This window comes from Miscanthus floridulus, chromosome 12, assembly GCF_019320115.1.
Source record: "Miscanthus floridulus cultivar M001 chromosome 12, ASM1932011v1, whole genome shotgun sequence".
NCBI lineage: Eukaryota > Viridiplantae > Streptophyta > Magnoliopsida > Poales > Poaceae > Miscanthus > Miscanthus floridulus.
This window is the reverse complement of record NC_089591.1, coordinates 74,067,784-74,089,312: the sequence shown is the minus strand read 5'-3', so window position 1 is coordinate 74,089,312 and position 21,529 is coordinate 74,067,784. Positions and strand designations below refer to the sequence as shown.

At 42.7% G+C, this 21,529-nt stretch overlaps 2 protein-coding genes and 1 pseudogene across 2 annotated transcripts; all 3 read right to left on the bottom strand.

Annotated features, from left to right (window-relative positions):
* Nucleotides 1–7: 7 nt before the first annotated feature.
* Nucleotides 8–1,619, bottom strand: LOC136497730 (BTB/POZ and MATH domain-containing protein 2-like). The gene has a single exon (XM_066493581.1). The coding sequence runs from the start codon at nucleotides 1,174–1,176 to the stop codon at nucleotides 10–12; it is 1,167 nt and encodes a 388-aa protein (XP_066349678.1). The 5' UTR covers nucleotides 1,177–1,619; the 3' UTR covers nucleotides 8–9.
* Nucleotides 1,620–4,475: 2,856 nt separating this feature from the next.
* LOC136496145 (BTB/POZ and MATH domain-containing protein 2-like) lies at nucleotides 4,476–5,911 on the bottom strand. The gene is made up of 2 exons (XM_066491849.1): nucleotides 5,239–5,911; nucleotides 4,476–4,963 (listed from the first exon to the last, which is right to left on the bottom strand). Exons 1-2 carry the CDS (start codon nucleotides 5,909–5,911, stop codon nucleotides 4,476–4,478), a joined length of 1,161 nt encoding a protein of 386 aa, XP_066347946.1.
* Nucleotides 5,912–9,841: 3,930 nt separating this feature from the next.
* Nucleotides 9,842–10,855, bottom strand: LOC136496144 (BTB/POZ and MATH domain-containing protein 2-like; annotated as a pseudogene).
* Between the last annotated feature and the right edge of the window lie 10,674 nt (nucleotides 10,856–21,529).

Genomic DNA, 21,529 nt, shown 5'->3' with positions numbered 1-21,529 from the left:
ACTCACTTGTCACCGGCACTGCTTACCACTCCAAATGCAGGAGACCTGGTCTAGAATCTCCTTCATAACCAATGGACAGCTTGCAATGAGATGATTGAATCCATCGGTTTCCATGATTGGGCCAAGCATGTTCGGCGAGGCCATGAACCCAATGCAGGCTCGTTGCAGCTGCGAGCAGTTGTGCTGCTCTGCTAAAGCTAGCGTCGTCGCCACTGTTTCCACATCAATGGCTTCGCTGAGCTTACTTTCACACAACAACCTTAGCCTCTCCACTCCATACCGGTCCGCGGCAACGAGCAAGTGCTGCATCGCCGCATTCCGGCCATCACTGCAGCTATCAGACAGACGATCTGTGTAGATGAAGTGAAGCAGAGCCTCGAAGATTGCTGGCTCCATGTCATCGATTTTGATGAGATTTTCAGCTTTTTCCTTCATTGGACCAAAGAGCTCCGCTCTAAACACCGGAGAGCGGACAGCCAGCACACATCTGTGGGCACGGAACAACTGTCCATCCACAGTGAATGTGACGTCTGCACCTTCGCCATCGCTCAGCATCTCCCCAAAGTCATGGTGCAGGTTGGATGGCGGGACGACGACAGAGTTCGTCTCGTTGTCCACGGTGCGAGAGTCGATCACCACCGTCAGCACGCACCTGATCGTGAGGCAGTCTCTGTCGAGGTACGGCGAGCCCTGCTGCAGCCTGGACTTCTCCATGAACTTGGTGAAGCCCCAGTTGTCGCTGGCCAGAGAGAAGGTGTGCTTCATGTAGGGGTTGGTGACCGGGGGCATCTTCCCGTCCCTCTCGAGCAGATTGAGGGTGAACCGCGCCCTGACGCCGGGCGCGTCCCGGTCCCGGCTGTAGTAGTACAGGAAGGCCGAGACGTCGCCGAGCAAGCCCGCCGTGGCGCCGTCCGGATAGAATCGGACTGCCCAGTCGCGGCCGCCGACGGAGAAGGTGCTGGAGCTGACGTACCTGCCGAACCCCATGCCCTCCAGCAGCGAGTAGTCGGTCACCCTGAAGTCGTGCACCGCCGTGAAGGATTTGGTCAGGCTCGTAGACGAGGTCTTGGGCAGGCGGAAGCAGCCGTCCGGGAACGCCGAAGGATCGCGGCGATCAGCCAAGGCGCCGGCGGGGAGAGGCGGCGGCGGAGGCCCCGTGACCGATCTGGCGTCCATGAGGGCGTCTCAGGGCCGCGATTGCCTATCCGCCCGCGCTCGATGGCCGGAGGAACGGCGAATCGGCCCGTGGCGCGGCGGATTGGCGACGGAGCGCAAGGCGGCCGGCTAGGGCGCCGCTGACGGAAGCCGTGGCTGATGGAGCTTCGTTGGGGATCGGGGGAGAGATCGGGCAGCCCAGACCTGGGATATCATCGGGGACTGGAACAGAGTCTAATCTATCCCCCCGGGGTCGGGAGGCGTTCGCTTCAACACGCACGACACGATGCCTGCGGCGGCGGGCCGGCCGGAGTCGGGGGGAGAAGCTCGCGGAAGAAAACCCCCTGCGCACGAGTCGAGTGCCCACTGCCCCCCGTGGCCCCGAGTGCACGACACCAAAGCCCCGCGGCGGCCCCGCGTGCCTCTTCTCTTTGCTCTTGCCTGCGTGGCTGCGTCGGCCGTCGGCTCGGGTGGGGTGGGGCAGGCCGGCAGGGGTAGCGTGCCGCGCCCGCGTGCGTCGTGCGTGCCTGGGGCTAAAATTTCGTGGACCAATGAAATTCGGCCCAGCCGAGTATGGTAGCGGTGGAGGCCCAAGGCTGCTATCACGAAACGGCCACAGCGCGAGGGCCGTTGGCCTGCGTGTGTGGTGTGAGTTGCGACAGGAAAAAAATCATTTGTACTTTAGGGCTGTTTGGCTCCTTATTATGGCTCTATTCAATATAGCTCGTTAGGATAGCGGCTCAACTTATATATATTAAAAAAATCTGCAATCAATAAAATAATCAATAATCATTATTCTCTCTGTTCTAAATTATAAGACGTTTTGGCTTGTTCAGATTTATTGTTTTAACTATGCATCTGGACACAGTGTATATCTAAGTGCATATCAAAATAGTGTATCTTAAAAAAGTTAAAACGACTTATAATTTGGAATGGATGGAGTAATATATAATTAGTTCCATGCAAACACAAAGTAAAAGAGGTACACAATAGCGCATATAACCACATAGGTTATAAAGCTTCAATCTCATGCGTATAGTGTGACATGAAGAGTAATTGGTGCCGATTTAAGTTGTTGGATTACGAAGAAATATTTGGCCCATTTAGCTCCTGAGCTGACTTGCAAGCTCGCTCAAACTTACTCATTAACTTAAAGAGCTAAAATGCCATTTTTTGGCTTGTTACAAAAACTAAAAAAAAAGACAAGCCGAACTGAGTTGAACTAGCTAGCTAGCCATGAGCTTTTTCGCTCGACCCTATTTGTACATTTTCAACCACCAAAGTCTAGTTTTCCTTTGGATCCTCAAAGACATACATCTTACTCTCTAGACTCTAAAAAAACCTTTAGATTACCTCTCTGCCCTAGTTAGAATTGGTTTTCAAGATGGATTTATTTTTTAGTTAAAAAACATTCGATAAATCTCTTACAATGCTTTTAAACCACGAAAAATGTATCTAAGCTTCTAAGTTCTAAAAAAAAACTTCTAGATATGGATTGGGATACGTGAAATCCAAATAAGATAATTAGATCTCATGAAAATATCTCTAAAAGCTTCTACAATTCTGAATTAGCTCTAGGAAAATAGAAAAAAAATATCTAGGAAACTAGAAAATTATGAGGACATACTAATCAATGTCTAAACATGTCTTAAAAACTTTATTCAACAAAAATATGAGATGCAACCAACATGAATGGAAAATACAATAATGTGAAATGCATTCATGTTGTTTAGATGTTGTGTTTTTGTTGAGGAAAGTTTTTAAAATGTACTTAGATATTGATTGCAATGTTTAGGGAATTTTATAGATTGTTTGGATGTTTTTATCCATTTTCTTAGAGCTTGGAGGTTTGTAGAGATATTTTCATGATCTCTAATTTTTTTTTGGTTTCTCATGCCCCAAATATATCTCTAAATTTTTTCTCGGGTTTTCAAAAGCTTAGAGACATTTTTGTGGTTTACAAAAATGAAGAAACTACCTTGCCAACCACTTCTACCATGAAATATAATTCAAATGGTTTTGAGAGTAGTGTGTGGGGAGGAGGGCATTAAGATGTCCGGCTCTATAGAGTTTGATAAAGAGAAAAACTGGATTACAATGATAGTAATGGAGTGAAAAAGGATTTTTTTTTCCTGGTGCAATGCTACCGTGCAGCAAGGGCAAGCGTCGGCGAACAAGCAAGCATACTACACACACTAAATCAATTTTTCTATACAATTGTCACGAATTCAGAAAATCAATAACTGTCACGAATTTGTCTAGATCCTTCAAAAACTTCCTATAGTGTTATATCGTTATAGTACCAAAGCTTGGATTACAAATTCTTTTTTTCAAATGAGTCATGTTGCATGCAGTTGTTGATTGCACTGCACCGACATATTATACTCATCCAATAGAAATACTTAGGTCACTCACAATGCAGAAACCATCATAGTTTCTATATGCATTAATTACTCTGCCACCTAAGCATTTTGCTGATGTGGCAAGCGAATTAACGAGGAGAGAGAAGAAAATGGTTTCTTAATAAGAAACTATGTCTATACAGGAATCAAGACATAATGAGATGTGATAGTCAGATGAGGGAGAAAAAAGACATGTGGTTGGATAAAAGATTATTATGTAAAAACTATCCATTAGGAACATAGTTTCTTTATATGTAGTGTCAATATAAATTAATAGACGTAGAAACCATATGTGGTTTTTAACATTGAGTCTGCCCTTAGGGCGGCTCCAACGGCTATCGAAATCGCTAGCGGTGCTCATATGTTATTGGTTAGACAGGAGAGAGAATTGTAAAATCAATTGCGCTAGCGAGGTCTCAAGCGCTGGTCTCACACTTCTCCCAAGACGCTCACTCTCTGCTCTCTGCTCCGACGTTCAAAGCTTTTTCTGGTTTCTATCATATCTTGAACCACATCAGCAGACGATTGGCTATGCCATTGAGGGCGCCCTTAGAGCAAGGCCAAAAATAGAGCCAAGTGTTTGGCTATTAACCAAGTTGTACAATAGTGGTCTTTTATTTGTCTATAACAATCTTTTTTATTGTTACTTTTACCTATGTCCCACCTTCTCTTTGATTCTCCTCCTCACATTCACTTCAAGTATGGGCCCACAACTACATATGTATCCGTGCCTAGCTTGTTGCTTGCATGCCTCCTCTCTTCTCTGCTCTACGTCATTTGTTTGGCTATAAGCTTATTATTGTACTTATTATTGTACTTTCTTATATGATGAAATCAGTTCAACCGACAGCAGATTTTAAATAAGACTCATCAGCACACCTTCCAAAACGTACACCAACGAACAAGCGAGGCTACTGATCAATGATCATCAACTCTTGCCGAGACGACCTTGTCCAAGATATCGCTGGCAACCGAAGGGTAGCTCGCAATGAGATGGCCGAACCCCTCCGTTTTCATGGCAGCGCGAAGCATGTCCGGCCAGGACAGGAACCTCAGGCAAGCTTCTCTGAGCTTGACGCACTGGTGCCGCTCGGCCAACGCCAAGGTGGTCGCCACCGACTGCACGTCGATCCAGCCGCACAGCCTCGCCTCGCACAGCATCCTCAGCCTGTCGAGCCCGTAGCGGTCCGCGGCCACGAGCAGGTGCTGCGCCGCCACGACCCTGCCCGCGGTGCAGTCGTCGGCGAGCGAGTCCGTGTAGATGTAGTGGAGGAGCCCCGCGAAGGCAGCGGGATCCATCTCGTCCACCTTGATGACGCACCGCGCGACGTCCCCGCCCTGCTGGGCCTCCTTCATGGCGCCGAAGAGCTGCGCCTTGAACACCATGGAGCGGGCGGCCAGGACCACTGGCGGAGCCAAGGGGGGCTGGCAGGGGCCATGGCCCCCCCAATGTTTCACAACAACAAAAAATAGTAGTATGACTTAATATTTTTTATTTATATTAAAAGAGAGATTATATAAAATTCTTGTCATATATACCTATTAATATCTTCTATATAATATAATTATACAAAACACAACTAGATAATAAAATTATCGCAATAAAAAAGATCGAGCCGGCCCCCCTAAGTATAATTCCTGACGGCCGGCCCCCCCTGAGTATAAATCCTGGCTCCGCCACTGGCCAGGACGTAGCGGTGCGCGCGGAAGAACCGGTCGCCGACGACGAACGTCACGTCGGCGCCGGCGCCGTCCCTGAGCATGCGCGCCAGGTCGTGGCGGAGGACCGACTCCGGGACCTCGATGACGGCGTCGTCCTCCGTGTGCGTTTGTATCACAGACATGGCGCACCGGATCGTGAAGCTGTCGTTGGAGTCCCGCAGCAGCCCCTCCAGCAGGGATCTGTCGAAGAACGTGTTCGTGCCCCACATGGCACCGGCACGGGCGTAGGTGGAGGTTTCGGTTCTCGTCAAGTCGGCGGTCTCTTTTCTCTTCTTCCTCCTCTTCCCTGTCCTCGTCGACACTCGGCGACCTTTGTCGTCGAGCAGTGTGAATTTGAACTTGACCCTGGTACCGGCCGGTCCGGCCACAAGGCATAGGTAGACCGCCGTGAAAGAGGCTGCCTCCGCTTCAGGAGTCTCGTCGTAGCCGTCGGGGAAGAACCTGATGCTCCAGTCGCACCCGCCGGCGCTGAAGGTGCTCGAGGCAACGACCTGGCCGATGCCCACGAGCAGCGAGAAGTTGGTCACCTTGTAGTCGTGCGTCGCGGTGATGCCGTGCGTCAGGCATCTCGACGACGTCGCGGGCAGCAGCGATGGGTTAGCTGAAGATGAGGAGTTGGTGTCACCAGCCATGTCATGCACCGATGCACGCATATGGGAGATCGGCGGCGGCGAAATTAGCTAGGGCAACAGACGAGAGCCTTCAAGGAAACATGCTCGCGTACGTCGCTCAGAAGTCAGGTCCCGGCGGCCTTCGTATTATATACGTAGACAAATAGTGCGTATGTAACCGCACCAGAACACGTACCGAAGGTAGGCATCGCGTGTACAGCCAAAACCCCAGGTACCGCAAGAGTCCAACTTGTGCATGCATGGGTTCCAGATTAAGCCTTGCTTGTTCACGGAGCGGGATTTGCAGAATAATAATTAGGCTAAAAAATTTTTAATCTGAAACTGTCGTATGTCAAGTGTATTTATATGACTCATTTATATATTTAATCTCTAGACTCTTGTTTTGCCCACTACCTCAGCCCAATACTCCACTCTCCTTTATATATAAAAAAAATACTCCACTCTCCAGACCAGACACCAAGCAACCAATAGTTAAAAGCGGCAAGGCTGGACATCCTGAGACTAACTGCGAAAGCAATATTTCTGCCATCTCGATCATATTGTTGGCATTGGCGGGTGGGGAAGACTTCCCTGGTTCATTACATCTAATTAATCTACAATGATCCAAGGGTGAAAGACCGTTTTGGTGCGACGATATGGGTCTGTGCCTCATATTTCTTCGACAAGAAAAGGATAACAAAGGAAATCATTGAAATAATCCCTAGGGAGGAATTCAACTCATCATCATGCAGTCTATATGGTCTTAAGATCAAATCGTTAGAGCGGCTCAAGATATGCCCAAAATTCCTTTTGCTTTTGGTGCCAAAAAAAATTGAACACTTATCAAACTCTCAACAAGTAAATACTTGCCAAAACTTATTATTTCATTGTTCTTCCATGGGTTACATGAATGTTTTCGCTATAACTCATGGATGTGCCTCAGCTGGTGGCGGCGGTTAATTTGGCGGGTGAACGTTCCAACCTAAACATCAGTAAGAATTGTATAAAATCAGTATGAGCATTTCTTGCATATATAGTAATAAAGACGTAGTAGCATAAATGTTTATTTTGCTATGATGAAATGAATACATTTAAGAACTTACCTCCACATTTATATCCAACTGGCACAGGCTTGTTGCATTCCCTTGCAAGACGAACAAGTTTCTTCGGGTCTACATACTTCTCATCATTAGGGTCGAGTAAATGACAAACGCAAACCATCTTAGAACGTGCCACCGCTTTACGACATTTCTCCTCTGGGGGTACGTAATTACCCTCTTTTCTTATGGTCTTCATGCATTTGCTCATGACCAAATCTTTCTCTTCATGACAATCGTAGTTATCGAAAGCTTCACCTGTTCTAAACATGGTAATAAATACAAAAGTGCACACAACAAGGATGTTAATGACTACTTTCATAGCCATTCTACAGTAGTATTGGGTTGATTTTGCCGGGATCTTGTATTGATCTTTGCTTGATTGGAATGGTGATTATATCTATTTATAGCATATGGAAAATCTGGTATACTAGACTTCCATTGAATCTTCGAACGGATACTAAACTAAATCAAAAGTCATATAGGTGGTAGCGATAATTAATGTTTTTTTATAATAGTATCCTCACTGCAGGCTAAATGAGAAGGGATTTTATCTTTTATACTAGTTGGCATGCAACATTGATTAATTATACTTAATTTTGGAATTGTGGTATCCAAAATATTTATATGACAATACACAGGGTGATTTTCAATATTGATACCTGATTTACAATTAATAATAGAATCCATGTCTAAGTCTTCAAGAAAACAATAATAAATATATGTGAATCTTTAAAAATTAAAGTGGTAGCCAAGTAATACTGCGCCATCCGTTCCAAATTATAAGACATTTTAGCTATTCTAAATACATTATTTTTGCTATGCACTTAGACATACACTATGTGACTATGTCTAGATACTTAGTAAAAGATCTCACAAAAAAGATACTTAGTAAAAGAAATGTATCTAGAAAAGACAAAACGTCTTATAATTTAGAATGGATGGAATATCATTTCACTTTAGCTTATCCTCACATGCCACATGAAAATCCAATTTAACACCACGGTTGCAACGCTCCACCAAAAAATCCTAAATGAAAAATGTGAATGTTTCGAAATCTTCTTGAAATGATTGGTGTTCTGGTCATATTGCTTCTAGGTCAAACTCTAGCCAACCTTAGTTCAAACTAGGATGGATAAAACCTAAACATATGCATGCACAATTTAATTTAGGCTGTTAACTAAATTATGAATTGCATATTTAATCATGTTATATATTTATATGTTTCGATTTACTTATGTTTTTGGACTTGAGTGCCAATTAAAATGAATGTAATTGAAATGTAAACTTCTCTTTCAATATTTTGGCATGAAATAGGGTAGACACGGAATAGAAAAAGAAAAGAAAAAGAAAATAAGCCAATGGGTTCAAACTTTGCCACTTTGGCTCAACCCATTGCCTCCTGTAATCATGTTGATTAGGCCTCCTAGCAACCCAACAATACCCCGTGCCCTCTTTCAGATCTCAATCCCTCTTTGGGCCTATTTGGCACAGTTCTACCTCTGAGATCTATGCTGGATCTACAATTTGTAGATTAAATTAAAGTGGCTTTAGATATTTATATTTAATCTAAACTATAAACGAAATGAGTCATGTAAATGCACTTGATATGCCTGCAACTCTAGATTCAGGATTTCGTAGAACTACATCAGCTTTAGAAAATCCATAATTTTTTCAGAGCTAGATCTCTGCCAAACAAGGCTTCTCTCTCCTCCTAGTCTCCCTCGGTCCATCCTAGATTCGATGGTGGGTAGGGCGAACGACAAGCGTGCTAGGAAAGGGCCGCAACAACTGCCAGTGAAACTACAATAGCAGAGAAGCCAGAAACAAAATCGTCACATCATTTCCTAGAGTTTTAAAGGTATACTCCCTCCATCTTAAAATAGCGACGTTTTAGATTTAGACACAGGAATTTAAGAGGAGTGAAAATGTGTGGTGCACACAAAACAAGGAGGAGAGAGATAGAGATGTAGAGTATTGGCAAAAGAAGAAGATGTACCTAGGGAAGAGAAATGTGTATTGGGAAGTGAGAATAACAACTACTCTCTTAAATATTTTAAACTTTGACTAAATATATATATATACAACAACAACAAAACATTTAAGTCACAAACAAGTTGAGGTAGCCTAGAGTTGAAACCCAACAGAAGCAATCAATGTTCAGGCACGTGAATAGCTATTTTCTAAGCACTCCTATCTAAGGCTAAGTCTTTGGGTATATTCTATCATTTCAAGTCTCCTTTTATTGCCTCTACCCAAGTCAACTTCGGTCTTCCTCTGTCTCTCTTCACGTTACTATTCTGGCTTAGGATTCCACTACGCACCGGTGTCTCTGCAGGTCTTCGTTGGACTTGTCCAAACCATCTCAACTTGTCTTGAATAAGCTTTTCTTCAATTGGTGCTACCCCTAATCTATCACGTATATCATCGTTCCGAACTCGATCATTTCTTGTATGACCGCAAATCCAACGCAACATACACATTTTCGCGACACTTATACTAAATGTATATATATAAGAAAAATATTAATATTCATGGTATCTTTAGATGAAATGTTGAATATATTTTTACAATATATTTATTTGGAGATATAATATTGCTAATATTTTCTATAAATCTAGTCAAACTTTAGAAAATTTGAATAGCATATAGTGACATTTTTTTTGTGGGATGAAGAGAGTATTTTAGGGTAAAAATTAAATTTTATAACTTCAACTATTAGGAAGGATGGAGTATAATATAGCGGCAATGGTCATGTCGACTAATTCATCGTACGATAAAGACTGTTCAATTTACACAAGATAAAACTCAACACCGGCCGTACGTCCAATAATCCAACGCTGAGCAAGGCTAGTCAAGCTTTGGCCGAGGCGATCTTGTCTAGAATCTCCTTCATAATCAGAGGGCAGCTCGCGATCAGATCCTTGACCCCCTCGGTCTGCAAGACAGCGCCGAGCATCTCCGGCCACGCAATAAATCTCAGGCAAGCCTCCTTGAGGTGCACGCGCTGGTGCCGATCCGCTAAACCCAGGATCGCAGCGACCGACCGCACGTCGATCCAGCTGCTCAGCTTCGCTTCGCACATGAGGCCCAGCCGCTTCAGCTAGTACCGGTCAGCGGCGACCAGCAGGTGCTGCATCGCCACGGTCTCATCGTCCCTTTCTTCGTAGCTCCTCTCCGGCAACGAGTCCGTGTACACGAAGTGTAGAAGCCTCTCGAACACGGACGGGTCCATGTCCTCGATCCGGATGCACCCCGTGAAGCTCTCCTCCATGGCGCCGAAGAGCTGCGCCCTGAACACCCTGGACCGCGCGGCGAGCACGTACCTGTGGGCAAGGAAGAACCGGTCGCCGACGCTGATCGTGACGTCGGCGCCGTCGGCGGCCTCCAGCATGCGCGCGTGCAGATCCGACGGCGGGGCTGCGACGGTCGCCGCGTCTTCGATGCGATGCTTCACGACGGTCACGGCGCACCGGATTGTGAAGCCGTGCAGCAGCTCTTTTAGCTTGGATTTCTCGATGAAATCAGACCAGCCCCAGTTGTTACTGTGCTCCATGTCATAGGTTCTTGTGTCCGTGAACAAGGTTCTTGCAATTATTGGTACTTGTTTATCTCCTTGTCCTGCTGATCCCTTCTTCTCTTTCCCTTTCTTCCCCGACGACGGCGCTTGACTGTCTTTATCGAACAGGCTTATACTGAACTTAACCCTCACGCCTGGTGGTCTGTCAAGAAGATTCAAATGCACCGTCGTATAAGCAGCAGGTTCGTCGTTGTCCTTTGCACCCTCGCCGTCGGGGAAGAACTGGATGCTCCATTCGCAGCCGCCGATGAAGAAGGTGCCCGAGCTGACGTAGTCACCGGGGGCCATGCTGTCGAGCGGCAAGAAGTCGGTCACCACGAAGTTGTGCGTCCCCGTGATGGCCTGTGTCCGGCATGTCGACCACGTCTCCGGTAACATCCGGTGGCCGTTGTCGACCGATGACGAGAATTACTAGGCCTGTTATTAGCCATGGCCGTGCAGGATTTTTTTCACCTAAACCTTCAACACACACGTCATTCATGGTGGTGATGGTGGTAGTCGATGTCCTCTTGTATACATGCAAATTTAGAAAATACTATTCTACCTGAACTAGACTCCAAGACCTACTGGAATACAGGGTAAAGAATCGAGTCGTTACCAGACATGCATGTTAAGCTGTCGACCAACCAGAAAATATGGAGAACTGTAACAGGACATGTTAATTTTGGGTTCTGATGATGATAATTGTCCATGGTGGAACATGCACTGCCGTGCTGGAGATTACCAAACAATAATGCTTGGCCACGGGCATCCGCCCCATCCGAACATCGTGCGCCTCAGTCCGCCTCGCTGCTTTCTCCTACCGTGCGCCTCACCCATGCTCCATTCGCTCTGGCTCCTCGCTCCCGCCCCGTCACGCGCCCCACCAGCACTGCTCGCTCCTCGCTCTCGCCCAGTTGCGCTCCCCGCCTGCATCGTTTGGTCCTCGCTCTAGCCGCCCGCCGCCCGCTCCGTCTCGTAGTGCGTGCCGCCCGCCCAGTCAAGCCAAGGGCGGCTGTAAAGCTGGTGGCATGCTCCTAATCAATGGCCTGCTCGCCTACACCATCGCCGTCGCACAGGAGCCATCACGGTGTGGTGACGTGGGCGCAATGGGCAAGCTCTCGTATTAAGCAGGGTAGCGGAAGGGATGGGGTGCCGTAGGTACGTCGAACAGGAGCTGTGTTTGGCCACGGGTCTAGGGCCGGACGCTCCGTGCACAAGCCTTACCGATTACCAAAACCAAAAAAATTAAAATTACAATAACTGCTTGCTTCAGCGCATATTGCACGTAGTAGCCCAGTAGTACTAGAGCACTTGATAAGCCTTGAAGGCGAGGAGCGTGCCACGGTTCTACACATGGGCCGATGGGGACGATTGGGCAGCGTGGGGCGACACATACTGGACCAAGTTAGCTATATAACCCAACTGCCATAGTGCGGACTTGCGGGATGGACTTTCAACATTTCGTAGCCCCTGCGTGCACTCTTGGGGTTCTAATTCACACGGGCCTGTTTGTTGTCTGCATAACTCTGTATCTAGGCCACCGTAGTGTAACCCGTCTCTGATTGGTTACCTGCACAAGCCAATATGCAGGCTAGCACTCTCCTCAAAGCACCTTCACGTTGCATCCCACTGTACGTCCAATTTTTACGGAATCAAGCTATGCAGGCCTGCATTTGCATCCGCACTGCAGCTTCTGCATCCGCACTGCAAGTCTGTTGCATCCGCACTGCAGGCATCTCGTGGCTTCCCGAGGGGTGGCTTCGTCCTCACAGCGGCCAGGACACTGCTACAGAATGGATTTGTTGTCTTGGGCGGTAACGGTCTTTAGTCTCGGTTATCGTGTCGAGACAACGATCCTAGGACTAAAGGTCCCTCTTTAGTCCCGGCTTGCCACCTTTAGTCCTGGGTCATCGAGCCGGGACTAAAGAGGGACCTTTAGTCCCGGTTGGTGTTACCAACCGGGACTAAAGGCCCTCCAGCCGAGCAAACGTGGCCGCACCCTTTAGTCCCGGTTGGTAACCCCAACCAGGACTAAAGATTCCTTTTCTTTTTCTTTTTTTTTTGTTTAATTTGTTTTCAGTTCAGTTACACGTATTTGTTTAATATATAATATGTTTTTATGTACGTATTCTACGCTGCTAATATAAATACACGCACGCATATAATTACATCTAATTCTCATCTCGAGCATTATATATATATATATATATATATATATATATATATATATATATATATATATATATATATATATAACACTTTCATAATCTTGTTCTCGAAAATAACGATATCAATAAACATTTAATTTACATCATTTATTCCTTAGGATCAAAGTAGAACTCGCCGTTGGGATTTAGCACTTTTTCTAGAAGAAATCCTGCTATTGACTTTTGAACTGCTTTCAGATGGTCTTTTTGCATGACCCTTCGTTTCAACCATTCAGTCTTGCATTTGAAATAAAAGGAAAAATATTAATACATATATATATATTCATTTAAAAATAAATAAAAAATTGATATATACGTACTCTGAGGACATCTTCAGGAGTTCTTCTTATGTGCGCAGTGATAAATTCACAAACGTAGTATCCACACAAGTTCTTACCTGGTTGCTGTCGCAAACACCACTGTACGAGAGAAGATTATTCTCATCATCTCACACGTAAATTGAAGTACGATATAGTAATTAAACACGAGGGGAAGTGTATATAGTACAACTTACTGGTATTTCAACTACATTAAGTGGTGCCTTGCAATCCTTGCGATGTTGCCGAATAAACTCTTTCCAAACCCTGTGCGACCAATAATGTACGATCGTTAATAAATTATGGCAAAGTCTATTCAATAATAGTTGTGCGCGAGAGATCGAAATTACCCCTGGATAATGTCTATCATATCTTGGTATAGTGCCCGCTCTTTTCTCAACGAGTCAAAGATTACTAACCGACTTGAGTTTAACTCAATGACAATGAGTATCCAGTGAAACCTGCATTGGTTTATACACATATGTACATACATATAAGTTGTATTGATATTACATAAATTGTGTAGACTACATTATTATTAACACTTACTCAAAGTTGTACGGGAAAAGTATTGTTGTCTTGTCGTGTTGCTTCACGAAGAACATCATGATATTCTCCTATGCTTCAGATACCCACCGCTTCTTGACAATAATACCGGTTTTGAATACGATATAAGGATCAATGAAGCCAACACTGGTGTCTTGTATTCTTTGGAGCTCTGACATCTGGAATCTGTATATAAATATAAGTTACATGTGAGGATAATTATATACACGTACGCATGGAGGTGAGTTTATTAAATAAAAGTAAGAATCACTTACAAACAAAAGGAGCTAATGATTGATTTGTCTAGAGCGTCCATGTGGTATAGTTGATGTAATTCTTCGAAACTAATATGTAAGATGTCATCGCCACGAAAGTAATGATGGTCTCTAAATCTGACAAAGATCCACTGCTCACCCCTGCCACACGCCTGCATGTACCACTTGTTGAGCAAGTATATTTGCGTACCCAATTCATTCAGAGTCGCAGGGTTGTACAGACTTTTGCCATATTTATAAGTCTTCCAGGTATCAACTTCCAGGTTCTAGATTGGAGCTTTGCCCGTCAATTGATCCAAGGTTAAACTAGTATCTTCAAAAAAAAGCATTAAGGGCTTGAACCGACACTTCTCCAGAGTTGTCTGGTCGATAGACTTCTATGTTGGAACCATATTCATTAGCAACAACAAGATTTTGCATTGGTTGCTTCTGTTGTCCGAGCTGTGGGACATCCTTCCCTGATTCTCTTTTCCTTTTCTTATCTGCATCATGTGACTTCACGAGGGAGCGGTCATAGTCTGATAGTGGTGAAGGCTTATAAAGTTCAATCATCTTTTTTTTGTGAGCATCGACCTTCTGCCTCAGCACATCTCGTGGTATGTAAAAGTACGGCTTCTCCTTAAGCTTCGCTTGACTCTTGTTTTTGATATCTATAAAAAATCTTTCACTTTTTTGTCTTCTTTAGCTACTATTTGCTCATCAGTCTTTTCAGGAAGTATTTCTTGAGAAATAACTCTTTTTCTCGGGGTCTTCTTTGCCGTCGGGACCTTAGACGTCTTTGTAGTGCATCGCTGTGGAGGGGGTGGGGGCGGTGTTGGAGACTGGCGTGGAGGCGATGAGGCCGGTATTGGTGGAGATCGATGTGGAGGCGTTGGAGATCGTTGTGGAGGAGGTGGGGCCGGTGTAGGAGTTGGAGATCGTTGTGGAGGCGATGGGGCCGGTGTAGGAGTTGGCGATCGCCATGGGGATGAAGTCATCTCGCCCCCTGCGATGCTGTGATGAGATGGGGAATGAATGATTGGGCTAGGCTAGGGGGAGACCCTGCTACAAAAACAAGTTGTGTGTCAATAATTTTTGAAGCCAATAGAAAATTAATGGAAAATAATATTTCATTCACTTTCATTCGTACCTAGGGTGAGGTAGGGGAGGCGGTGGCGCCCCAGGAATGATGATGAAGCATTTGCGCCATTGAATAAATGTCTTCTCTGCTTCTCCTAGTGTCTTCTCCCCATCACCGCCTTCAATGTCAAGAGGAACATTGCTGTAACCTTTGAGCACTCTATCGACCAAGACGCTAGCATATCCAGGTTGAATAACTAACCCATGAATTCTTGGTGTCTTCGTTCGGTCTATTAGAGATACAACCCCGACAGCCACCATGATTGATGCATTATTACCATCTGGAATGTGCAGCTCACATGTTGTTAGAGGCTCGGTAATGTCATCAACAGGGAAGCGCAACCCAGCGTCATCTTGAATAACTGGCAGCTCCATGGAAGCACAACTGCTTTTCATCTGACCAACGGGGCTAATGGTGACTCCCGACGTTGATTGCGATTGCATTTGACTCATTGCTAGCTGCACTTGCCTCTTGATCTCCTCCTGCATTCTTGCCTCAAGAGATTTTTCTCGTTCACATGATTCAAGCAATGCTTGTCGTGACTCATCAACAAATTGCTCTAATGCACGGATTTGTTCTGCCTCCTCATCCTTCTTTCTCTGGCGGCTTCTGTAGGTATCCTTGTCTGCTGGGAATGCGTGTAGCCACAGAACCACCCCATAGCCTCTTGTTCGACCACCATGTTCGGGATTCTCTAGGACATATGTCAATTCATCCTTCTCTCTGTTGGGCTTGAAAACACCACTATCAGCTTCTTCCCTAGCACGAGCTAGTTTCTATGTTGCTCTCTCAATTTTTTGGTCAAAAATTAGCTTGCCAGTGTCTGGGTCTAGGCTTCCCCCATGAGCGTAGAACCAATTCTTTGCGCGTTGAGGCCAGTTCTTCTCTATTGTTTCAGGTATGATTCCCTTGGCAGTAATCTCTGCTTCTAGGTTCTGCCACTTGGGAATAGCACTCCTATAACCACCTGATCCCATGCAATGATGGTATTGCTTCTATCGGGCATTCTGCCGATTCCTCATCACACGTTCCTCACTGTCTTGAGATGTCTTGTATTCTACGAAGGCATCTCAATGGGACTCCAACTTGACAAATGCCTTAGCATTGAAATCCGGCATAGCATTTTTCAAGATAAACTTTTTATACAATGTCTTCTTCCAACTCTAGAACAATGTTGCCATCTTCTTCATTGTCCAATCCCTCACTAGCTCCTTCAAAGCATCATCTGCTTGTAATATGAAATGCTGAGTGATATCTCTCCAAGCTAGGTTCTTGTCATGATCAGATACAAAACTAACATTAGGAGCGGATATCTTCTGCTTCCATTCACGAGCACTAACTGGGATCCTATCCCTTACAATGAACCCACATTGATTGACATATGTCTGAGCATGTGGTCCCAATAGTTTGTCGGTGTCGGTGTCAAATTCTGATATTATGAAATGGCCCTCTAATGGCTTTTTTGGCCCTCGAACTTTCCTACTTTTGTCGGTGGTTGATGTAGATCCAGAGACCGGCTACATGAGTAGAAACACAACGATTAACAACAAATATACGTACGCATGCATCTATAAGAGATGATAGATAATCGAATATACCTCGCCAGTATTTTCTTGCGCGACAATTTGTTGATCTTCAACCACCGGCATATTCAGGATATTCTCATAATCAGCAAAGTACTGACTCGTGTCATCTATATCCACATTGGTGCCGGCGTTGATAATATCCGCCATTATGTCATCACTCAAGTTATCATCCAGAGCAGCCATTTATATCTTCAAGATAACACATAGATAGAATTACTATGGTACATAACATAAGTACATGTGATAACACATATAGAATTACTAAATCCAATTAAATATAATAACACATAATATTTCATAAGGATAAACAATAATAAGGTATAGGCTTTGGAATCGAATCAAAAACACTTTTGATTCAAAAACATGGAAATAAGTACATGTATATATATACACATAGAATGATACAATATATTTTCTCTCTCTCTCAACACATAGAAATAAGTGCATATGTCCATATCTCTAGATATGCATGTGATAACACATAGAATGTCTCTCTAGATACAATTTTCTCTCTCTCTCAACACATGAAAATAAGTACATGTATATATACATATAGAAATAATTAAGTACACATGTATACATATAGAATCTCTCTCTAGATATATATAGAGAGATAGAATATATAATTACTAAATCCAATTAAATAAATCTAACATAAAATTAGATAAACTAGTAATAGATAATACATTTTAATCTAACATATATCAAAAACTATAATAAAAAACTATCTAAAAAAACTATCTAAATAAAATACTAATTAAATTTTAATACATTTAAATCTAACATATATCAAAAACTATCTAAAAAATAACTAAAAAACTAACAATAAACTACTAATTAAAATTTAATACATTTTAATCTAACATACGGCTGAGACTTTGTAAAAAAAATCTAAAAAACATGGCCGATCGAGAGCAGCAGACGAGAGTTCGATGGAGGGTACGGTGGGCGCGCGGGAAGCGTCGGCGACGGAGGGTGGGGTCGGGTGTGGCGGCGGAGACGGGATGCGGCGCGCGATGTGGGCCGGGAGAATGGCGCGGCCGGGCGGGGGTAGACGACGACGACGGCGCGACAGAGACGAGCTCGACGACGGCGGATGGCGCGGCCGGGCGGGGCTGAGCGACGGAGGCGAGATCGAAGATGAACAAAACAGATGTTCGATATATATAGGTCGGGACCCTTTAGTCCCGGCTGGTAACTCCAGCCAGGACTAAAGAACATTTAGTCCCGGCTGGTAAGACTAACCGGGACTAAAGGTCCAACCCTTTAGTCCCAGCTCGACTTACAAGCCGGGACTAAAGGCTTTTTGTCCCTATTGGTGTTACCAGCCGGGACTAAAGGTATTTTTGGGCGGGCACAGAAATTGTCGCCCACCTTTTAGTCCCGGTTCTTGGCCTGGGCCGGGACTGAAGGCCTTAAAATTTTGGCAACCCGCCAGCGTAATTGGAAAGACCTGGGATTTTAATTTTGTTTATTACTAGGTTAATCAATTAATTCCATAGCAACTTTAATACTTTGCAATATTTATTTTAAAAAATACTATTGATTAACTAATTATTTATTGTAAATAGGAAAATTTTGTAACCTAAAGTTTTTAATTTCTTTTATGAATATAGAATATAAATGTTACTAATACTAAGTATTTTGTTAATGCAAAAATATATTTGTAACTTAAAATTAATAAAACTAATATTATTCGATAGGAAATTTATTATCACATTATTGTAACGTCAATGTTTCAATTTTTTCTCGGTTTTTGACCAAAATTGACAGGAAATTTTTGTTGAACCTATAAAAATAAAGAAAATATAGTATTTTTTTGTTCTACAACTTTTTCAAATGAAAAAATGGCATATATAAGGATTGTAGATATTGATGAGATTAACAAACTTGGTATTCAAAACTTTTCAATTTGAGACAATCTAGGGTTCTGAAAACTAGTTTGTAGGCGTCAAAATTTAAAAATCACAAATTTGAACTGTCCAAACTTTCTCAAATGGAAAGTTGACCAAAACAACAATTGTAGATATTTTTGAGTTTAACAAACTTGGTATTCAAAACTTTTCAATTAGAAGTAATTTAGAGTTCATAATACTAGAGTTAAAGTGTTGTTTTTTCATTTGACCAAATTTGACTTGGTCAAACTTGCTCAAATGAGACAATAAATGACCTCAGATGAAAAAACTCTGAATACCAAGTTTGATTATCTCAGCAAGATATACAACTGTTACATAGCTCATTTTCCCATTTGAGAAATTTTTATCAAACATTAGTCACAACTTCTTAAATCTCATAGACTTTCTAAAACTATGTCACACACTTGTGAAATTTGAACTACATTTTGTTCAAGCTTTCTCAAATCAAAAAAGTGGCATATATAAGGATTGTAGATATTGATGAGCTTAACAAACTTGGTATTCAAAACTTTTCAATTTGAGACAATCTAGGGTCCCGAAAACTAGTTTGTAGGCGTCGAAATTTAAAAATCACAAATTTGAACCGTCCAAACTTTCTCAAATGGAAAGTTGACCAAAACAACAATTGTATATCTTTTTGAGTTTAACAAACTTGGTATTCAAAACTTTTCAATTAGAAGTCATTTAGAGTTCATAATACTAGAGTCAAAGTGTTGTTTTTTCATTTGACCAAATTTGACTTGGTCAAACTTGCTCAAATGAAACTAAATGACCTCAGATGAAAAAACTCTGAATACCAAGTTTTATCATCTCAGCAAGATCTACAATTTTTACATAGCTCATTTTCCCATTTGAGAAATTTTTATCAAACACTAGTCACAACTTCTTGAATCTCATATAGACTTTCTAAAACTATGTCACACACTTGTGAAATTTGAACTACATTTTGTTCAAGCTTTCTCAAATGAAAAAGTGGCATATATAAGGATTGTAGATATTGATGAGATGAACAAACTTGGTATTCAAAACTTTTCAATTTGAGACAATCTAGGGGTCCCGAAAACTAGTTTGTAGACGTCGAAATTTAAAAATCACAAATTTGAACCGTCCAAACTTTCTCAAATGGAAAGTTGACCAAAACAACAATTGTATATATTGATGAGTTTAATAAACTTGGTATTCAAAACTTTTCAATTTGAAGTCATTTAGAGTTCATAATACTAGAGTCAAAGTGTTATTTTTTTATTTGACCAAATTTGACTTGGTCAAACTTGCTCAAATGAGACACTAAATGACCTCAGATGAAAAAACTCTGAATACCAAATTTGATCATCTCAGCAATATCTACAATTGTTACATAGCTCATTTTCTCATTTGAGAATTTTTTATCAAACACTAGTCACAGCTTCTTGAATCTTATATAGACTTTCTAAAACTATGTCACACACTTGTGAAATTTGAACTACATTTTGTTCAAGATTTCTCAAATGAAAAAATGGCCTATATAAGGATTGTAGATATTGATGAGATGAACAAACTTGGTATTCAAAACTTTTCAATTTGAGACAATCTAGGGTCCCGAAAACTAGTTTGTAGGTGTTGAAATTTAAAAATCACAAATTTGAACCATCCAAACTTTCTCAAATGGAAAGTTGACCAAAACAACAATTGTAGATATTGATGAGTTTAATAAACTTGGTATTCAAAACTTTTCAATTTGAAGTCATTTAGAGTTCATAATACTAGAGTCAAAGTGTTATTTTTTTATTTGACCAAATTTGACTTGGTCAAACTTGCTCAAATGAGACACTAAATGACCTTAGATGAAAAAACTCTAAATACCAAGTTTGATCATCTCAGCAAGATCTACAATTGTGAAGTCATAACATATTACATAATATCCGTCTCTAAAATATAATATATTAAACATGCATCGTTGTATCATGCGGGCACAACAATGAATTTCTTCTTGACGTATGACCCTTGGTTATGATATTGTCGTAACCATGGAGCGTTTTCATCATTTAACATGATGCTTGGATCTTTTTTCACTATGAAGGGTGGAATTCGGACATTTCTTTCGTAATCTTCTGACATGTCTGACTTGTCTTCAATTTCCACTATATTTATTTTCCCAGAAAGAATTATATGGCGCTTTGGCTCATTGATCATTGAGTTGATGTCTTCATTTTTTCATCTCTTTGATTTTGTAGACATGTCTTTCACATAGAACACCTGACTCACATTGGCAGCATGGACGAATGGTTCCTCTTTGTACCCAATATTGTTGAGGTCCACTGTTGTCATTCTATACTCTTTGTCGACTGTTACCCCTCCTCCGGTCAGCTTCACCCATTGGCACCAGAACAAAGGGACTTTAAAATTAGGTGCGTAGTCTAGTTCCCATATCTCTTCTATGCGGCCATAATATGTTTGTATATTCCCATTTGGATCTGTGCCATCTATGCGAACACCACTATTTTGATTGGTGCTCCTTTTATCTTGGGCAACTGTGTAAAATGTATTCCCATTTATCTCGTACCCTTGGTACGTGAGGATATGCCACGATGGCTGTCTAGCCAACAAATACAGTTGCTCATCAATATTGTCATCGCATTGACATTCTTTTCGCAACCAACCACTAAAACTTTCCATGTGCTGACGCCTAATCTAAGCTTCAGTCTTCCCTGGAAACTTGGATCGTAAGAACTCCTTATGTATCTCGATGTACGGATGCACCAATGACGAGTTCTGAAGAACTGTGTAGTGTGCTTTATTGAAATAATCGTCTTCCATGCCGATACATGTTTTCTTCCCTAAAGTTCCTTTACCACTGAGTCTCCCCTCGTGTCGTGATTCGGGAACGCCAATCGAGGCAAGGTCAGGAATAAAGTCAACACAGAACTCAATGACCTCCAAGCGAGGCGTGATTTTGATGAACTAATTTAACTTTTGTTTATCCAAACATATATGCAAATCATCATGTGATTTTGAGCTAAAAATGACATATAAA